Raw genomic sequence first — 19,120 nt, forward strand, 5'->3', positions numbered from 1 at the left:
TCGTTCAATGGGCAAGCGGTTCCTAATACAGTGTTATCCTTGACGTCCGCGCCCACTACACTTAACTTTACGACGACACTATCAATGGAGAAAACTTTACCGCTCTACTCTGCAGTGGGACACTGAAAGCGGTTTTATGTCCACCAATACTAAAACTTAACTAATGCTAAACCTTTTTTATACCTCAATAACTATTTTACTGCCAACTATGTCATTATGTTTTTTATTATTATTATTATGTCATTATGTACTGAAACAATTTTAAAGTTACGCTGAGGTCTAGTGAAAATTAAAAAAAAAAAAAATATTGCTGACAACAACAATGTGTCAGGTGAATATGAACGTAATTGTTGACTCACCCCCTTGGTGTTGTTATCCTGCGGCAGAGCTTTGAGCAGGTAGTTGCGCTCAGCGTCGGAGATGCGCGGATGCTGCGCCGGCGAGTCGTACACCACCGCGAACCACGCCACAGACCACATCACGCCGATTATACCTGCACCACGCGACAATCAGATAATGCACATAACAATGTATGAAATGCAAATTTACAATAACAATTATCACCCTCTTTGGCATGGGTTTCCATGTGGGTGACGAGATATAATCAACAGATGCCGTACATACACAAGTATAATACTTTAATGAAAGTTTAGCTGATAAGTATACTTTAAGTACCTTTAACTTTAAGAATAGTTAAAGTAATTAAGAGTTAGACACTCACCGGTGAAATAGAAAGCAGACTCCCAGCCGAAGTGCGCGATGAGGAAGCCGCACACCGGCATCGTGATGGCAGCGCCCAGGGATGAGGCTGCAATAATATATTCCTTATTTAACCATGTCTAAAGCAGATTTGTTCCTTAATATAACCTAACGAGAATTATTTTGTATTAACGGTGACGCATGTGAAGAAAAAAGCGTATTAAAAACAGTCAAATGATAAAAATGAAGGAACTGGTTGCGATCGGAAAACCCCAGACGGGCAGAGGCCATCGATGGAGGTCAAGGCGTTTGCGAATTAAATCTTAATGACATGCATGCGTTTTCCTCAAAAATGCCTAGACCTAGATGGTCGACGACACAAGGAGAAGGGCAATATTCACATTAAGGTTAAAGTGTCCTGTTAACGCTCATACATAGATCAATAAACACAGATTTTCCTTCCTGGTTTTTACCTGACCTTCAATAAAGTCTTAAACGTAATTTGACGTATTTATTATTGAAGCAAAGAATACTTTAATTAAATGGTAAAGAAATAGTTACGCTATTTTATTCATCGCGGCCGACAAGTAGACGTGTTTTTGTATCATAGTAAACATAATATTACATAAAACATAGCTAGAAATGCTAATAACTTGTTTCAATTAAATGTTGTAACATTGCAAAGTAAGGATTACTAGGTAACGTTATCATTGATTGTCGGGGCCAGGTGCTCCTAGCTTCATACATAACACAACATAGTTGTCGACAAGACCGGTGTTACATTCCTAACTTTGTGACCTGTGCCGTGTAAACACAGGATATTCGGCGGCGTGCTATTCATAACAGTTTTTTTTAATTTTCATTCAAACCTATACACTTTCTTAGTATCTCACCTCACCAATGTGTAAGCTTGTCTATGAAGACTCATACACAACAGACTATGCGTATTATTGTGATATAATATATGTATGTTAGAAGCGAGACTCGATAATGAGTTGTTTCTCCCGCGGCGTCAAATTCCTGTGCGGAGTTCTGCCGCCGCCGCCGCCGCCGCGCTGTCAGTCGTCAACCGACAGCCGCTACGCTAACGAAAGTGAAAGTAAGTAAATCGCCCACTGCGCCGCGCCGCACGGGACTTACTAATAGACGATACGTTCAATTAAATTCTTATATTAAAACCTAGAAACAAGTGAAATGCCGCATAATTCATATGCACTGCATATATGTATCCTGTGCATTTTGTTGAAATAGATTTTTCAAACGGTATAAAACGCCTGTAACTATTGTATTATTATTCTATTGTTTTTTAACTCTATGGTATTTTTTTCGTCACACACGCTTATATTTAATTTAATTACTTTTCGCGATATCAACGCGTGATGTGCTTTTTATCATTATCTAACAAGGAAGTGGCAAAGTGGGTGTTGCCAACTCGTCATCACACTAATGTAACACAAAACATATTAATGACTTGCGTAATACAAAACACGTGCTGATAGTACGATTCTTAATTGATAAAGTATAAAAACAAACTACATTAGTTGATTTACGTACATAATTACATCAACACATGTTTCAAATCATTAAAAGTCAAATCAATCACTTCATTACTATACAAACCAAAGATATTTCCTTTTAACTAGATCTGCTTAGTTCAGAATTCTTCTACCTGTATTTTAAACTTTATTATTACAATGTGTTTGTTAAAGCTCTTCAAACATTTACCTTGTTATGAACGTACTTCAAAATAACAAGCAAGCTGTATAAAGCACTATAACTGTGGGCCGCGCCCCTCTCCAGTCTAGCTGACGTACGGAACAATCGGACGTTATCCGACAAAAACAAAACTAAGCTCTGTTCTCCAGCTTACGACGTTGTATTCGCAATGAGGTTTATTGCCGACACAAATATGCACAGATTACACAGTAACAAACAAGTTTTTGTAATTCAATTGAGCTAGATTTAACAATTCATCGAATGATAACAGTAATTATGAGATGCGACATCATTGTAACCTTGAAATAATTTCTTGAAAACATTAGCAGAATTATAATATTTCTTAGTTATGTTTAAAATTAAATCTTATTTAAAATTTAGCTATGTCGTTTGTTTTTCCAATGATAAGAAAGCAAAACACGCGCACGATGTTTTTATACAGGAAGTAATCATTTGTTGTTATTACACAATTGATGTATTACTTTTTACTACGTCGTGCATCGTTTGTACACGTTAAATACAAATTCTGTACAGTTCTTGAGTATTATTATATTATATAATAATATTAAGATACGACATAATAACAATTAGACAATTTGATAATGATATTAACACGTTGTACCACTTTTGCTGTTTGTCTAGTCTTCGTAAATTTGTTCAAGGATACTGTATCCATCAAATCTAATCTCAAATCTAGAATTGTAATCTGTTTCTCACTGAGCATTATCCATTGTAAATATCTAACTAATCTTTAGAACTAATCTGTTCACACTTTGTTTTATTATCTTCAATATTGTAGGTATCAGCGCAAATTCCGAGATTTTTTTTTTAATAAAGTTGTTCGTGGCAGCAGTCAGTCAGCCAGTTCAGACGTCAATTTAAAATGACCGATTATATTCGCTGGCTGTCTTCTCGCGATTGAATTAATTCGTTGCGCTCAAAATTACCAACGTGAATGAACCAACTGTAAAGTCAATTTAAACTTATGATATAAGAAGTTGATTAAGTTGGTACTAATATTTTGGAACTTTCAAGAACATTTTTAAAGGTTATATTTTGAAGATACAAATATAAAATACTACATTGGGCTGATATATTAGTGGAGATAGACTTTTCTTCGCCACATATAAGTATTGAATATCGAAATTCTGGAATGATACTAAAAGAAGACAGACCTCTGTTATACATTTTAAACATTTTATGAAAGTTTATGTATTTGTTTATTGTCGTTGTTGTAGGTATGGTTACGTAACGTAACATATTTCAATTGTGTGAGATATGTTACCTGTAATAATTACAACAGCACGATGTTCAATTATTACCGGCAACGTGACCGAGGACTGAGAAATCAATTGATAATTTATACACATCTAACTTTTTGCTGCAAGTATGTATTTGTAGCTATTTTGAAATGTGATATTTTTTATTATTCAATTCATCCATTTTTTTATCTCAGTCAGTCAGTTTGTGGAACGCCTTTTACGAAGTTCATAATGGGTATAACCTTGTAAATAGAATTATGAATAGGAGTCTTAATTTTATAATTGCAGTGTTAATTATATATAAGTAGACTGATTTTTTTTTTATTTTATTACAAATTATACGTAATGAATCTCAAAACTGGAAATTTTCACACCTTTTGACAAAACGTTGACAATATACGTAACAATACAAGTGTCACGGCTGCAGTGGAATTCTACTGATAGAAGTAGTGTGAGTGTGTACGAGTAAAGCATGCGTCACTATTGTACTAAATAAGTCCTTCAAAGTAACGTATGCAAATGTTATCACAGCGCGACACAAGGTCCCCCGCCACCCTCCCAGCCCTTATCCGACATGTCTTATATACTAAAACTTAATTATAAATCATTTAAATGTAGTGTTACATATTGACGTGAAAAAAAATTATCGCTATTGCCAAAAATATTATAATTAATATCATTTATAACAATTCAATTTAATAATTTAATATTATTGCTATAGCTAGGCGAATAACTACAAAAGAAACAGTTCAAATAATCACAGTACAGTTTACTGCGTCACGTTTTAGCAACATTAGCAATGATGAATTAAAATAACCGTGGCCTATTAAAATGAATAAAGATCAGTTTGGGAATAGCGGCGTAGTGCGACCCTGCGCGCGGGCGAAGCTCCCACCACGAGCCACAGCGTCTCCCCCCTTCCCCCCGCCCCCAACCCGCAGCTACTGTCAGTGACACAACTTACCCGTACGTAATACAAAAATGAGACCGACGTGATTAATTATCACTCTAAGCTAGGTGAAGCAGATATACAATACCAGTAAATAATTCTTATAATCGCTTAGATATTATAGAACAACTGATAATCGTATTTTTTTTTAAATATAAAAGACAATAAAAACCTGAGTATTGTATTGTAATGTTTAATCGACATTTTATTAAAGCGTGACTTTCTGCTTTTATTATAAATGTGAAATATCTTCATTCAAATTTATCTCTATCTTTAATAATTGCGCTACAATGTAAAAAGCATGCCAGTATTTAATCATTGAGTATTGTGCGCAGTAAGTTTAGCTCGTGTAGATCTAACGTCAATAAATTAATGGGTTTCATTAGCTTCACGATCGAGTAACAGATTCGGTGACGAACGAATAATAAACCACGTTTCTCGGTAACCGGCGCGCGCGCATGGCAACCGTTGCGCAAGGTTAGCGCGCTCAGTCGTGCGGCGCGAGCCAATGAGAGTCCGCGCTCGACGTGACGTCAGCGGCCGCGCCCGCGCGCGCCTCCGACGCCATCTTGCATCGGATGCGCGGCGTTCGGCAAAACGAGCATCGTAAAAATAAGCCGATCGAGCGAACGAGCCCACTCAACGTCGCACCCACAATCACACTGAGAGATAACACCCGGTCACATAATCGTATTGCGTCTTATTTATCCGTTAAATTATCTGTCTAACGTCATGATTGTTTACTTATTGAGCCTAATGGATGATGGAATTGTTTCGCGGTCGTTGGTCACTATAATGAAGCTAACAAAAATGAGGCTGACGCTGACGACATCATAATGACGACATGACGAGATTATATTATGTCGGACGTTACAAATAGATTACGTTGACTATATATAAAGTAGATATATTAGTATTACTCACCCATCATATTGGACATGAATTTAGACCTATCCATGGGCGGGATCCACTTGGAGGCCATGGGCAGTATAGCGGGCCAGGTGACGCCGAGTAGGAAGCCCAGCGCCACCCGCAGAGCCACGATCCAGCCGAAGCCCGCCGTCGCCGCCGCCGGGGACAGCAGCGTCAGGACGCTGGCGAGCAGTGTGCTGTATCCGAACACTCGCCTATTCGCAGAAAAGTATGAGTTAATTATAATCGTGTAGAAATAGTTAATTAAAGTAATGGCTTTTCTTGTTTCCAGCATTCTATAATCTGTAAGTATCTTTTATCTTTCCTCTTTTTACAGTATGAAAAAGCTGACAAGTTACAACCTAACGTACTGGCAGTGGTCAACTACTCACCAAACATAACTTTTAATTTTAAAAATACAGGTTTTATCACAGTAAATTTCCAGAGACAATTTAACATTAGTTGAGTTGACAATATAGAGCGAGCAGCTGGCAGTGGCACGCCAGGAATCTGTATCGGTAAACAGCCCGCATCGGAGAACATAAAAAAACGACGCTCGGCATTTCACGTATGATAGCACTCACGCCATGCCTGTACCCCGCACCAAAGTGCCGCAAACTCGATAACAACTTTATGGCACAATATATTGCAAACATCTAAGTATCCTAAGCGTTTGATCATCTATGTATGTATCATCAATAATACCAATGTATAAGTAATTCTTTACTGTTAAATGCTATTAAAAAACCGTGTCTCCTTTTTCGAAGGACGTACATTAAGAGTGTCGTGATCAATCATCTAAATTGTCGTTAACTATACAGATAACGTATCTATTCAATTAAGGAAACTTTACAATTAATTACAGTAAAAAACGACGACAACGTGTCCAATATATTTGAACCTCATGGCATCGTCCTAGATTCAAAGCTAGTCAGATATTAGTCAGCAACCAGTTGCTCTCATCGCCCACACTGGTTGCAAACAGATAAGTTATAATAACGCAATTCCAGTTTTGTAACGCCGTAGCGGTCGAGTTAATACCTACGTAAAGTATTAGTATTAGCGAATAACACGATAATCTCACGGGGTTTAACCCGAGGTCTTTTATAACATTACTTTGTTATTAGTGAAAAATTATTCATATTATCACAACACTTGATTCTTTTAATTTTTCATACAAGCTTTAAAAAAGAATTTATGAAAAATATACAAAACAGATGGTGTCATCTAAACTACGTAACTAGCACCAAAAAAAACTAAATTGAGGCATGACATAAGATTGTCAATTGCCGCTGGATACAGTCACAAGAACTAGCGTACTCGTTGACTCGCCCCGACCCTTCCATTAGCGGGCTTCTGGAAGCTTCTGCGGCGACGCCATCTTGCCTTCCCGAATCCTTAACGAATACGCGTAATTGACTAATTGACTTTTATTATAGTTACTCATCAATCATAATTAAATTTAAAGGAAGACTACAATATAACATTGGTTGTACCTTTGCAAAATTTTTGAGTGTAGCTAAACAATAGTGTCCGACTAAATACTACGTCGTCTTGTTTCATTTATATGGTCGGTGTAGATGGAGAAGATAGATTATTACCTGGCGCCGATGATTTCAGCGAGACGACCGCCCGGCAACTCTGTGAGTACGTAGCCCCAGAAGAAGCAGCCCAGCAGATGGTTCTTCTGCTTCGTGTCCCAGTGGTAGCGCGTCTGCTCTATGTGCTCCGGATGCTGCACAATATTTTACACCGTTACCCTCGAATATCTCTAGACCTTACGTAAACACAAAGTTTAGGGAGATATGTCCTCCCGATCCCAGTATTGATGAAACTTTAAGGAAACATTCTCTTTATAGCTACGAGAAAAAATATCCATAAATAGATCGCACATGTCATGGAATGATTGTCGATTACATCATACTGATAACAAACGATACTTTATGAATTGATACGAGCTATTTGTAACAAAATACGTCGCACAAATATGCCTTAATTGACCACCGACCGCGCAGATTAATCATCATATCAACAGTTATTTCAAACATGTAGTTAATTGATACACGGAGAATCAGTCGGAAGAAGACTGCGACTTCAATTCTAAATATTAAAGATCAAATTGTTGTATTATATATACAAACTAATTGCCATCTATTAGTGTCATCACAGCGCACTTTGTAACTTAATTGGTCTTGGAATTAAACGAAAAAATTGTAAAACCTTTAAAATTAGTTACATACATTAAAACCGATAACCAGTCCAGATTAGAATAATTCTCAGATGTTCTATAATTTCCGGAAATCTTAACATATAAACAAGGCTACCACTCCAATCTACATTTATCTTTCCAAATCCAGATTTCACTGGCAACTGACTGACTAGTGATGTTCACGTGTAGAACACCGGCCGACGATTATAATCTGCGCACTTTGCAGTTTGCACCAAACTATCATCTGCTATCGACATGGCTGACCTCTAGCCCCTACTACTGGAATCTCACCAGTATTAGTAATGTATTATCAATTTATTAGAATCTCTGTTTGCTATAATCCTCTACTTGTTATCGGAATGGGGATTTTATCATCAAAAGAAAATTATATGAACGGGAAAATTGTTCTATTAATTTAAAAAGAACTTTTATTTTTAAATCACTTGCATAAAATATGTAAAATTATTAATTTCAAATAACATAACGCTATGAGTTTAAAACAAGTTTTTCCATTTGTTACAGCATATGCAGAAAAATATCAAGGAAAAGATGGTGTTTCTAAAGAGCTAGTACTGTGTAATATATTCCGTTATTACAATGTGTTGCTTATCACCACTTCAACGATTTTCGCAATCTTATATAATGCAACATTGATCGGGAAACAATTGAATTTCTAGAATAAACGACAACTATGCCGGTTACTTAAATAATAGTCTTCTTCCACTGACCTCTGTATGCGCACTGACTATAAAAAGTAATATTTTGTGCCTATTTGATATTTTGCCTTCTTGGCGCTAATGGTATCGACTTGAACTATCATGTAAAATCAATAGGCACGTTTAAATCGCAATCAGTGACTTCTAGTGTAGATATGACGTGTTGGTAACGTACCTGAGTGACATTGACGTGGTCGGTGAGGTTGGTGAGGTGGGCGACGGTGGTGTGGTTGTCTGCCTCATCGTATATCATCTCGACGATGGCGATGGTCAGGTTGACGCGCAGCGCGTAGTTCAACATGAAGCCAAGCAACACCATGATGTTCAGCACTTGCACGCATGTTAGACATCCTGCAACATTATCATAGTCAAACATAGGAATTTGGAAATTTATATGATGGGATTTGGGAAGTGGACTTTACGTGTACTTTGGGGTACATATTCTCCACTGTCCTTTAAAAGTGGGCAACACATCTGCAACCTTCTAACTTATTACGGTCTTCTATGGGCAGCGTTCACATCGCTGTTGTTTTAGCGAATCAAGAGGCCGCTGGTTACAGAGTTATATTATAAATGCAACGATTTATTTAAAAATTATGAACAAATACTGATAGAATACGGAATAAACTGGTTTTCCTTATAATGTTTATCAACAATTTATACGAAAACGTGCAGTCAAAATAAATATTTTATCCGATCTTTCTTGCATGGCAAGAATTTGAGAATAGGGGTGCATGTCCAATATTACATTTGTCATCTTTTATTTGATTGCAATGGTATTTTAGATACTTGATACATCTATGTTTAATTTATAGCTTTATTTCATTGGCCTTGTGTTTCCGAGATCAAAACCTATTATATCGTAACATATCCTATTATACCTAACATATCGTTATCCCTGTCTTTGTCTTCAACAATATCAGAAATAACTATGTAGTTAAAGGGGAATTTCGGTAATCTGTGATAATGTTGCATTTTTGTGTTGTGTCATTTTATATTGTTAACAAAATTAACTTTTAAATTTATTCCCAAAAACTACAAAGTAATCCAATTTTAATGTATTACAAACCGGTATTTGTTAAAATATGCATTGATTCATCGAGACCTTAGCGATATGTTTACGATATATTTACAAGTCAAGGTTGTTGTTCGTTTTCGCGTAAAACACGTGAAATTATCATAAAGTCACGGTCTGTCGTTAGGCAAGAGACAGGTTTGCGGAGAGCAACAGTATCAACATACTGCCACATATATGTGACGAGGACGCTGGGATATAGCAGCGCTCTACCTACGCTCTTTTCTTCATATACGTATACGCAGACGATTGCGAAATTGGTAGAAACTGTATCAAGCTACATTGCCAATTTTTAAACACGTTGTTGTCAAAGTGGCTTTATTTAGAATACTTGGCGAATACAATGATTATTTACTTTAATTTGCGAAATTATTGTGAACCGGACGGTTACAGTTAATCTGCACAGATAGTTAATCCATTGTAAACAAATGATTTTATTCTTTTGTAAATACTTTTTTATAAAATAGCGATATTAAATGTCAAATTAAATTCAATTTTACAGCACTTGATTAATGAATTAAGGACAAAATAATATTTTTAAAATTGCACTATTACGGGCAGAGGAAAGTTTAATTCACAGATATAATAGTTTGGGCGATCGCGCACGCCGCGCCGCCGCGCCGCCACACGCTGAAAAAACTTGGCATCAATTGCAATAACACCGCGCAAAACACTAAAATAGAATTTATATTTTGCATTCTCCTGCATCTCGCTCTATACGATTAAACTCGCTTTCATCCACGTTCCATTATTATTGCTATTAATCTAAACGGACTTCCCAAATTCTTTATATAGCTTATTATGTTCCTCAATGTGGACAACTAAAGCATCAAACGATTGTTCTCTGACAATCTAATCTATGAAACGTCATGATTTCGTTATGTTATTTTCTCATGTACCGCAATGTCCTTTATCTTAACAATATATTTCCGCAATGCTCAATGTTCTCGGTCGTGTTATCTCTCTAGGACTGCGACATAATCTAAAACTATATGCCACAATAAACGTTTAACTGGTCATTAGCCGCTTTACTTATCAACACCGCATCAACACATCCGACAACTAACCTTGCTTTGAGATTACTTTGATTGCGCGAAAATTTGTTAAAGATTACATTGAAAACTGTTTTCCTAGAAATATTTAGTAGCATTTATCTTGTTTCAAAATAAATTGTCAGTGCTATTGAGGACAAGAGTCAACCATGAATGAATTTTAGATGATTTGTTACATCCACGCTTACGAGGACTGAACACTTTGCTTTTGCGAACTTTACATCAATTAGAATGTTCCGAAACACTTCACTGTCAGACCACCAACAGAAATAATTTCGAAATTACAATTAAATCAAGACTATACGTGACAGAAAATATAAAAAAAAACCAACAAAACTTAACAAAAGGAAACCAAAAAACGCGCGATGAAAATTCAAGACGCGAGCGACAAATTACGAGACGTGTCATGAATCAGCGGTGGTCGTGTAAGTGCGTACTGAGCACCGAACACCGAACACCGAATCAACGCAACACAACCATTAGCATCGCCTTCAATGTATGAGAGAAATCTTACATCCGTTGTAACACCGGTAAATTCCTCTGTTACATTCATTCAGTCGATACAGTCGGTCGACACAATACAATGTACCTTGTGTCATTACAATAAAAGTCATAATTGCAACATTCGAGTAACACTGCAATATGCATAAAACATTATTTAAGATTGGAAGTTGAATTATAATAAGATATTAAACACCAGTGGCCAAGATATTCAATATAAATTAATTAAAGGTGATTTCAAAGAAGATAATATTGTCAATTACTTGGTAAATATGGTATTGTTGTATTTTAAATGAACAATACGATCAAATTGCCGAGGTCCTTGTACGTGGCCTGCATATGTACAGAAGTGTGTTATCGCGTTCTCATAGCAATTTGCCGTACGCAATAAAATCCTACAATATCCGGCGTGTAACGGGGCGGGGTGGGTGCGGTCAAGGTCTACAGACGGAAGTTCGTGCAGGTGGAACGTTCCACTGTGACATTGATTAGGAAACAGATGAAAACTCAAGACGAATTGTACTACTGTTTGGTATTAAAATATCTTTTTGTATGGAATTGACAATGTTTTTTTGGCAAGTCATTTACAAAGAATTAAATAATAAATAATAAAAACTTGCAATATTATAAGAATGCGTTAATTAACTCACAAACTATATAAAATAATGTAGCTGATAATTTAATAGCAATGACCTTAGTGCCCAAATAAAACGTGTTCACAAATTATAAAGTTGGAAATATGACAATTTCCTTAAGTATTAAAAAAAGTAAATTGTTTGCGAATTTGCGCAGTGATTCAAATGGCATTCATTCATGTCCCACTATCATAGTCCTACACAAATATTTACACTTATGTTGAATTTTAATGAAAACTTTTAATGAAGTGGCTTATCCACGTTGCCCTATAACCAATACCAATATATGATCTTAATTTTTAGCCTTTAATACATACATGGATATTTTCAGATTTTGTATAAATTTAAACTAAATTCATGTTTTCATCTCGCGTATTGCTCCGTCACGACAGTCTAGACATGCGACGTTACACGAGATAAATTACAATTGATAACGTTTTCACAAGTTCCCACTACAAAAATATCTCAACAAAAACATAGTCATCCTTGTCATTTCCCTTGAAAAAATTGAGATAACAATATGTTTTCGTACTTATACTGCGTCAGCTGAATCTCAGTATTAAATCGCAAGGAATGCGACATTTGTGATTACTGTAATCCAATTTGTGTGTCTCATAATATCGTCTTATCTTAACGCCGCATACTTGTAACTGTTGTACAAACAGGCGGATTCTGTATTTAATGTCACCATCTCTTTGAATTTAAGTCCTACAAGGTTACGTAAAAGATACTTGTAAGCGATAAGTAAGCAAACTTCAATTTAATTTTTCATAGACAATGATCTCGTGCTCTATAACTTATGTATAAAAAGCAAAGATTATTTGTGTGATAGGAATAAACTCAAAAATTTATAGATAATAAAAATTAATGTCATTACAAAACAACATTATCACTGAATAACAGGCATTACTAGATTTTTTAATTTCGAGCGAACGATGTCGCGTGTTGTACTCTTATACTCTACGCAACAAAATCTCTTTTCAATAAATTACGTTCCTATATCCGTTAAATATTATAGAACGTTTATTAAGGTGATGTGAATGTGTTTATTATTTTTATGTAGAGAATAAGTACGTACTTATATACAAAGTAATTGGTAACATTTTTCAAAAAGTCACGAGTTCTGAGTTAAACAATGGTCACATTAACTATGTAAATAACGATAACTAATCTGAGGACATTTATCTAAATACGTATGTATATAAGAAGAGTATATATTAAGATAATACAGAAAAGATTAATGTTGTCTGTAGATGAAAGATATAAAATAATTATTTTGCTGTCGTTCAACAATTTAGCAAACAAGCACAGATTACCTCTGTAGCATGTAAACTATTTTAGATAGTTATTTATTTATAAATGTTTAGTATATTATGTATCCTAATGGTGTTTATATTGCGATTAATCGCCGCAGCGGTTCTTCCGCGTTGGATAGTAACTAAATAATGGTAACCGATGATCGCAGATAATAAATATTTATCTAATGATATGGTGTACTATGAAATTAATTTGAACTACAAACAGCGATAGCAGATTTGTGTAAGGATAAAGAATAAAAAATAAACTGGTGAAAATTGTCTTAGAGCTAAGAGTCAGGCACTGCTGCAATAAGCTTTGATAAATAGCTTGAAAATAATACTTATTTGTAAAATGTTTACTGAGATTAGTAATTTAAAAAAAGAGAATGTTGTCAGAGACATGTTCACGCCGGCGGCTACTCTTGCATCATAAGTAAACATATTGATTAGTTCATTCATTTACTTAAGAAGCCGGCAGTCGCACAGGGCAGGTTACCGTTAGACGTTTAACAGCTCGCCGGACACCGGCCAGTTAGCATGCACTTTAACCGCGACGCTCGAACTTAACAGTTAACTGAACGACGTATTGTTTGCCAGTTTGATGAAGGGCCTGTTCTCGCAAGACCACATTACGACACAAACACCGCTGATTAGCGGAAACCTCAGGAATTCAGTAAAACAACTAATACTTGTGTTTAACTACACTTATGATTAACCCGTTTGATGTTCCTATGGCATTACAACCATTTTAATTATGTGTTGAATTATAGATATACTTAAAAGTGTCAAATATAAATCAATGGAACCTAGTACACACAACAACTTTAGGAAAAGCTGACAAAAAAGTTTTCATTTCTTATTCAAACTAGAAGTTTTACAAATAAGTATGGTATGTTTACGACAAGTAAATTAATTTAATAGTAATCAAGGGAATTCTTGGAGCGGCGCTTGGCGGATAAGGAATGTCGGGTGCCAGGTTAACTCAAGTTAATTTCTTGCGCAAAAAAATACGCGGCGCCGCCTTCATGCATTAATCTACAATTAAAACGCTTGACTGGGGTGACCAACCGCTTATTATCTTTGTATTCATATCTGTACTTATTGCGAAAAGCTGACGATAGAATGTTGTTTTACAATTAAACGTTGTAAATTTCTATTTCCGTAAAGCCTATTAAGCATTTTATATTTATTTTTTGTGATTTTGCGGGAAGGAAAACCACCTGCAAAAAATGCCGTCTATTTCAGAACCTATTTTAACTGAAGGTTGCATTGTTTTATTTATTGTAATTACTATTGGAAGAATCATAAAAACTATGTTTCCACAAAAAATAAGAAAAGCTGCTTTCAAGTTTATCCTGTAAAAGTGTAGCCACTCTAGCTTCGATAGGCGCGTTTACTACACCCTTAGAATATTTAAACGCACCTTGTAGATAAGAGGCGGTGATTTCTATCGCACTTTCTCCACAAGCGAGCGCAATCACTTAGATAACGTTAACTGTTGCGCTCAGCTCGTGAGAAGACGCCTCTTTATACACCTAGTTACACTCACAAATGTCCAATTACTAATCATTATAAAACGTCCATTGATGAAGATTTAGATTTTTTTTTAAATAAATGCAATGGAATTGCGTGTCGCCTTTTGTTAGTTATTTGACTCCCATTATAATTAAATGCCTAGTCTTGTAATCAACAATGTTAAACATAGTATTTCAAAGTGTATGAAAACCTGTTTCAATTATCTTTCACATGACCACTTACGTTACAATTAATTATACTCACCATCTGTCATATAGTTTAAAAAAAAGTTAGTGTTGTCTATTATCTATTGATCTAGAACAATATCTGATGAACTATTTTACTCTAGCATTAATTAAAAGTAGGTAAAAAGCAAGATTGACAGTCGGAATATTGTCAGTACATCAACAAGAAAATAATATCTAACTAGCGGATGTCCGCGACATCGTCCGTGCGGAGCTAAAAAGGTTGCCTAAGATACTTTCGACAAGACATACAGAAACTCCAATTATAAAAATTGTATAGATTAAAAGTATGAATTAGGCGTAGCATAAGTGTTATAGTCTTAATTAATTGCATGATTGACTGACAGTGCCGAGAAGGCGACGATGTCAGTTTCAATTTGCAAATGACAGATTTGTCATGCTTTTTTTTTATGATAATAGCATTAATTAACTAGATCGAAGTATAGGATTAGTATTTGTTCTTAATAAGAAAGAGGTCACTGATCAATTTTGAAAACGTTTTGACGTATTGGTGTTAGATTTTTTTAAACAAACGATCAAATGACCATGAACTTTCTACAATAGCAGAAGACTTGTTTGTTGATGTGAATCCGAGCCCGGCGGTCTGCGGATGAAGACGATGTTATGTGATGTAAACAATGAAGTGACCTTTCCAGAACATTCTGCAGATGTTATTGATACCAATCCATGAAAATTAAATCTTTTCTGCAAAAGATTATATAGGAAAGCGATTTTAAAATGTCGATGCTTTCATCCGTAACTCAAATGGTAAAATAACAAATCAAATTCTTTCTTTGAATTCTATAATCGAAAAAAAAATGGTTTTAACTGTATAAAACTTGTTTTCTGTTAAAATAGCAATTTTGCAAACTAAATATCGCCTCGACCTCAAATATATTTGACGAAATTTATCTAAAACAATATGTATAATAATATTTACTGAACTAATAAAGATGTTTACATTGAAAGATTTTCTACCACTAAGCACTGGTTATTTGAAATACTGTGAATGTTTGGAGAGGACTGTTCCAGTAGTTGTTACGTCACGTTACGCGATATTAATAACATTTCGCTAAAGGATAATTGTCACTTTACACAATAAAGCTAGGCCTCTGCACAATTTAGGACAATATACAATTGACGTGATAGTTCCTATGGCAGAATATGGAAAAATACTTATAAAAAAGTAAATATTTTGAATGCTGTTACATCAAATAAGTAAGTTGTCTCCAAAACGAATCAATGCATCAAGAATTATCAAGGCATAAAATGTGTGTGTGTATTACAGTAACCGCCAGTATCTACTTCAATTGATATGAAATTAAAGGCGCAAGAAATATGACGTTAAAAACGATAGCACCGGAAGTTAGATTAGACACGAGATGTTTGCATGTTGGCCAACGGCCAGGTGACGTCACGGCGCGCACTGTGTTGCCAACTTACAATAACTTTATAGGCTCGACTTGGCAACAGATGGTTTTCGGAACGCATGCGGCTTATGTGATACTTTAAGCACATCAATATTGAAAACTCATTTGTTATATTTGGCGGCAAATAACGAAACTCACCTGTAAAGTTTCTTGCAAATGACTTCTCAGTTTTAGCCATGACTTTGGAATGCTTTTATAAATCTGAAAAGAAAAAAGTACTATGAGTATAAAGTAGTAACTGAAGAAAGCAAACCTAATACGTATTTGTAATTATATATTTGGCAAAATAGAATATGATCAGAATTGCAATCTTTGATTGACTGATCCTAATTAGAGATGAACAAAAAATATTTTTACGCTAATGTAGGCCGCCAATTACCCTACCTGTTGATGTATGTCGGTCAATCGTTACATGTCGATGGATGGCGGCGAGCCGCTCCGTGGCGACATGGCGGCCGTCGCGAATTTAAGTAGACCGTTAATCTGACAGAGGAAAGGAGAGGAGACGCGGAGACGCGGCGCCGGCGCCAAATAACGGGACCTTCCCGCGCAAATTCAATCGCTAGTGATGCGAATACGTTGAGAAAAACGAGATCTTATCGATAACGTTCGACATAGTTTATGGTCGGTTTGTAACCAACACATTTCAAGAGAAAGTTCAGCTGGGCTGCAAACAGACATGTGCCTATAGCCTAATGGATTGACCCGCGGTAAATAGAATAGGCAAATGTTTTGCAGGCCAGTATTGAACTATCGTATAGATTTGGAGTGAGCATTAGTGAACAATTGTGTACAAACAAAAGGACATAATCAAAATAAACAAAAACTATGTATAACATCATTGTATGAATGAAATAATTTATGAAGCATGAAAATTTTGAAAATATACATGTATAAGGGTCGTGGGATTAGGTAGAATACGGATTACCGCGACTGTTTTCTGCTGATTACCATTAGTTCCACTCTATTTTCCAGACGTTTCTATAAGCATATATAAAATTTCTTCGCACGTCTTTCATAGGAATGAGATACGCACTACAATTTGCAGCTCGCAAAATCTATTTCGGTGGGTCGCCTCAAGGTCACGGAATACGTCAAACAATGTTAGTACATCGATTTTATTGGATATACGGCAAGTCTGTTGTCTTGTCCATGCCTGTACAAACATCGGGGCCGCTATTAAAGAAATTGTTAATTGCCAAATTCGCTATTTATAAATTACATTTACCCTAGTTATTTTAGTATGCACCAATCTAATTAGTTTACACGTTAAACACGATGAAGAAAATGATTTTTGTCTGTTATAAACCATTAATAACAAAAAAAACTAATCTAATTAAATTAAGTAGTTCGAGAGTATTTTGGTCATTTGACACTGAATAGGCATAGATTCTGAAACATCTCATGAGAGATACTTCCATAAGGTATCGTTTATTTTTCCTACATTTGCCATATGTACATACTGTGTGTATTTACTTTGAACAAAAATAATTGTATATTTAACGAAATTCATAACCACAACTATGACCCCGTAGGGTTGACGAACCCTTGCGTGTCGACTCAAAGATTCAAAGAATTTCCATTTAATTTGAAAGTTAACTATGCAGTTGGATAAACAATATATCCACAAAAAGATCTGCACAAATAAACATAAAATATGGTATCGAGCTTGTACGATTTTACCGCCAATCGGGGAAAACGATTAGTTTCGTTAAAGAAATAAACTGTAATAATACGCATTCCTGCAAATTCTTGTTCCGCATTCCGCTGATGTACTTATTGGAAACTAAATAAACGATTTTATTTATTTCTTAAAATTAAATCTGTTCCCATTTTCCAGTACAATATTTTATCGTCAAAAACAAAAGGTGTTGTTCGAGTGAAGTGCGTTATGTTAATATAATTAAATGCACATGTATTGTAAATTGTCAGTCTGCTCGACCCGACTTTTGACAGGGAACGGTTACATACATTAATGTAACTAGTGCTAATTTAACTAAACCTCCTAAATACCTAACTCTGTCATTTTCGGTGATAAATTATAGAATTAATGTTACAAACATGACCTAGCTAATTTTAATATAAAAAAAACATAAACACTTGATTTAGGAAACAACCTATATGAAATTTAGAAAAATGGTACCATTTTATTTTATTATTTCCTACTACATTCTACTATTTCCCTACATTCTACTATTTCCAGTCTTATAGACTATAATTTATTTCCCAAATAACCTAATTCATCTTTGGTTTTTATAATACGAGTAAAAATCAAGCTCATTAAAGAATGATAGGATTTCAGGATTTTTATACATACCAAATTAGACATTAGAGAATAATATACACTTGTAATTTTTTGTTAAAAAATAATAATATATGTATTTATTTATAATTTACATTCCTTACCTTATAATAACACTTAAAGTAATAAATAATACACTAAATGACTGAAACACTGGCGATGGAATAGGCACTAAGTATGTGACAACTTAAATATTATATTATTTAAAATAAAAATTATTAAATATACTTTTTAAAAACTAATATGACACGAAAGTTCTCGAGCCGAGAAGTAAGCACACACCCTACACCGGCAAGCGCAGAAACCCGACTGATGTGACGAGCGCGACCTCATGCGGTTTAGGTGAAGCGAACGCTCAAAATACCTAAGTAATTTTATTATTTTATTCAAACACATTCATTTTTTGTTTCAGATAAAAATTTTGTTACAAAAAAATTTTTGTAGTAAAGTTTAATGTTAAATAGATTAGAAAATCGTAATCAGGATGTATAATAAAATTCCATCCTACATGGCAACATTTGAAATAATCTGCAATTTAATTGGCTCACGCAAAGTACCCTACTTTTCAGTTGAAATAAAATTAAAAAAGAATTAGTACAATACT

General features: G+C 35.0%; 1 protein-coding gene across 1 annotated transcript in view; it reads right to left on the reverse strand.

Moving 5' to 3' along the window:
• Positions 1–18,826, reverse strand: part of LOC106117246 (sialin) — a 29,565-nt gene extending 10,739 nt beyond the window's left edge. Inside the window, exons 1-7 of the mRNA XM_013311447.1 lie at positions 18,621–18,826; positions 16,353–16,415; positions 8,639–8,814; positions 7,140–7,273; positions 5,551–5,753; positions 722–808; positions 360–493 (exon numbers count right to left, since the gene is read on the reverse strand). Of these exons, the coding sequence (XP_013166901.1) occupies positions 360–493; positions 722–808; positions 5,551–5,753; positions 7,140–7,273; positions 8,639–8,814; positions 16,353–16,392 (774 nt within the window). The 5' untranslated portion in view covers positions 16,393–16,415; positions 18,621–18,826. The remainder of the gene's footprint in view (positions 1–359; positions 494–721; positions 809–5,550; positions 5,754–7,139; positions 7,274–8,638; positions 8,815–16,352; positions 16,416–18,620) is intronic.
• Positions 18,827–19,120: the final 294 nt, after the last annotated feature.

The sequence above is a fragment of the Papilio xuthus genome, unplaced genomic scaffold (genome assembly GCF_000836235.2).
Source record: "Papilio xuthus unplaced genomic scaffold, Pxut_1.1 DF827680.1, whole genome shotgun sequence".
Taxonomy (NCBI): Eukaryota; Metazoa; Arthropoda; class Insecta; order Lepidoptera; family Papilionidae; genus Papilio; species Papilio xuthus.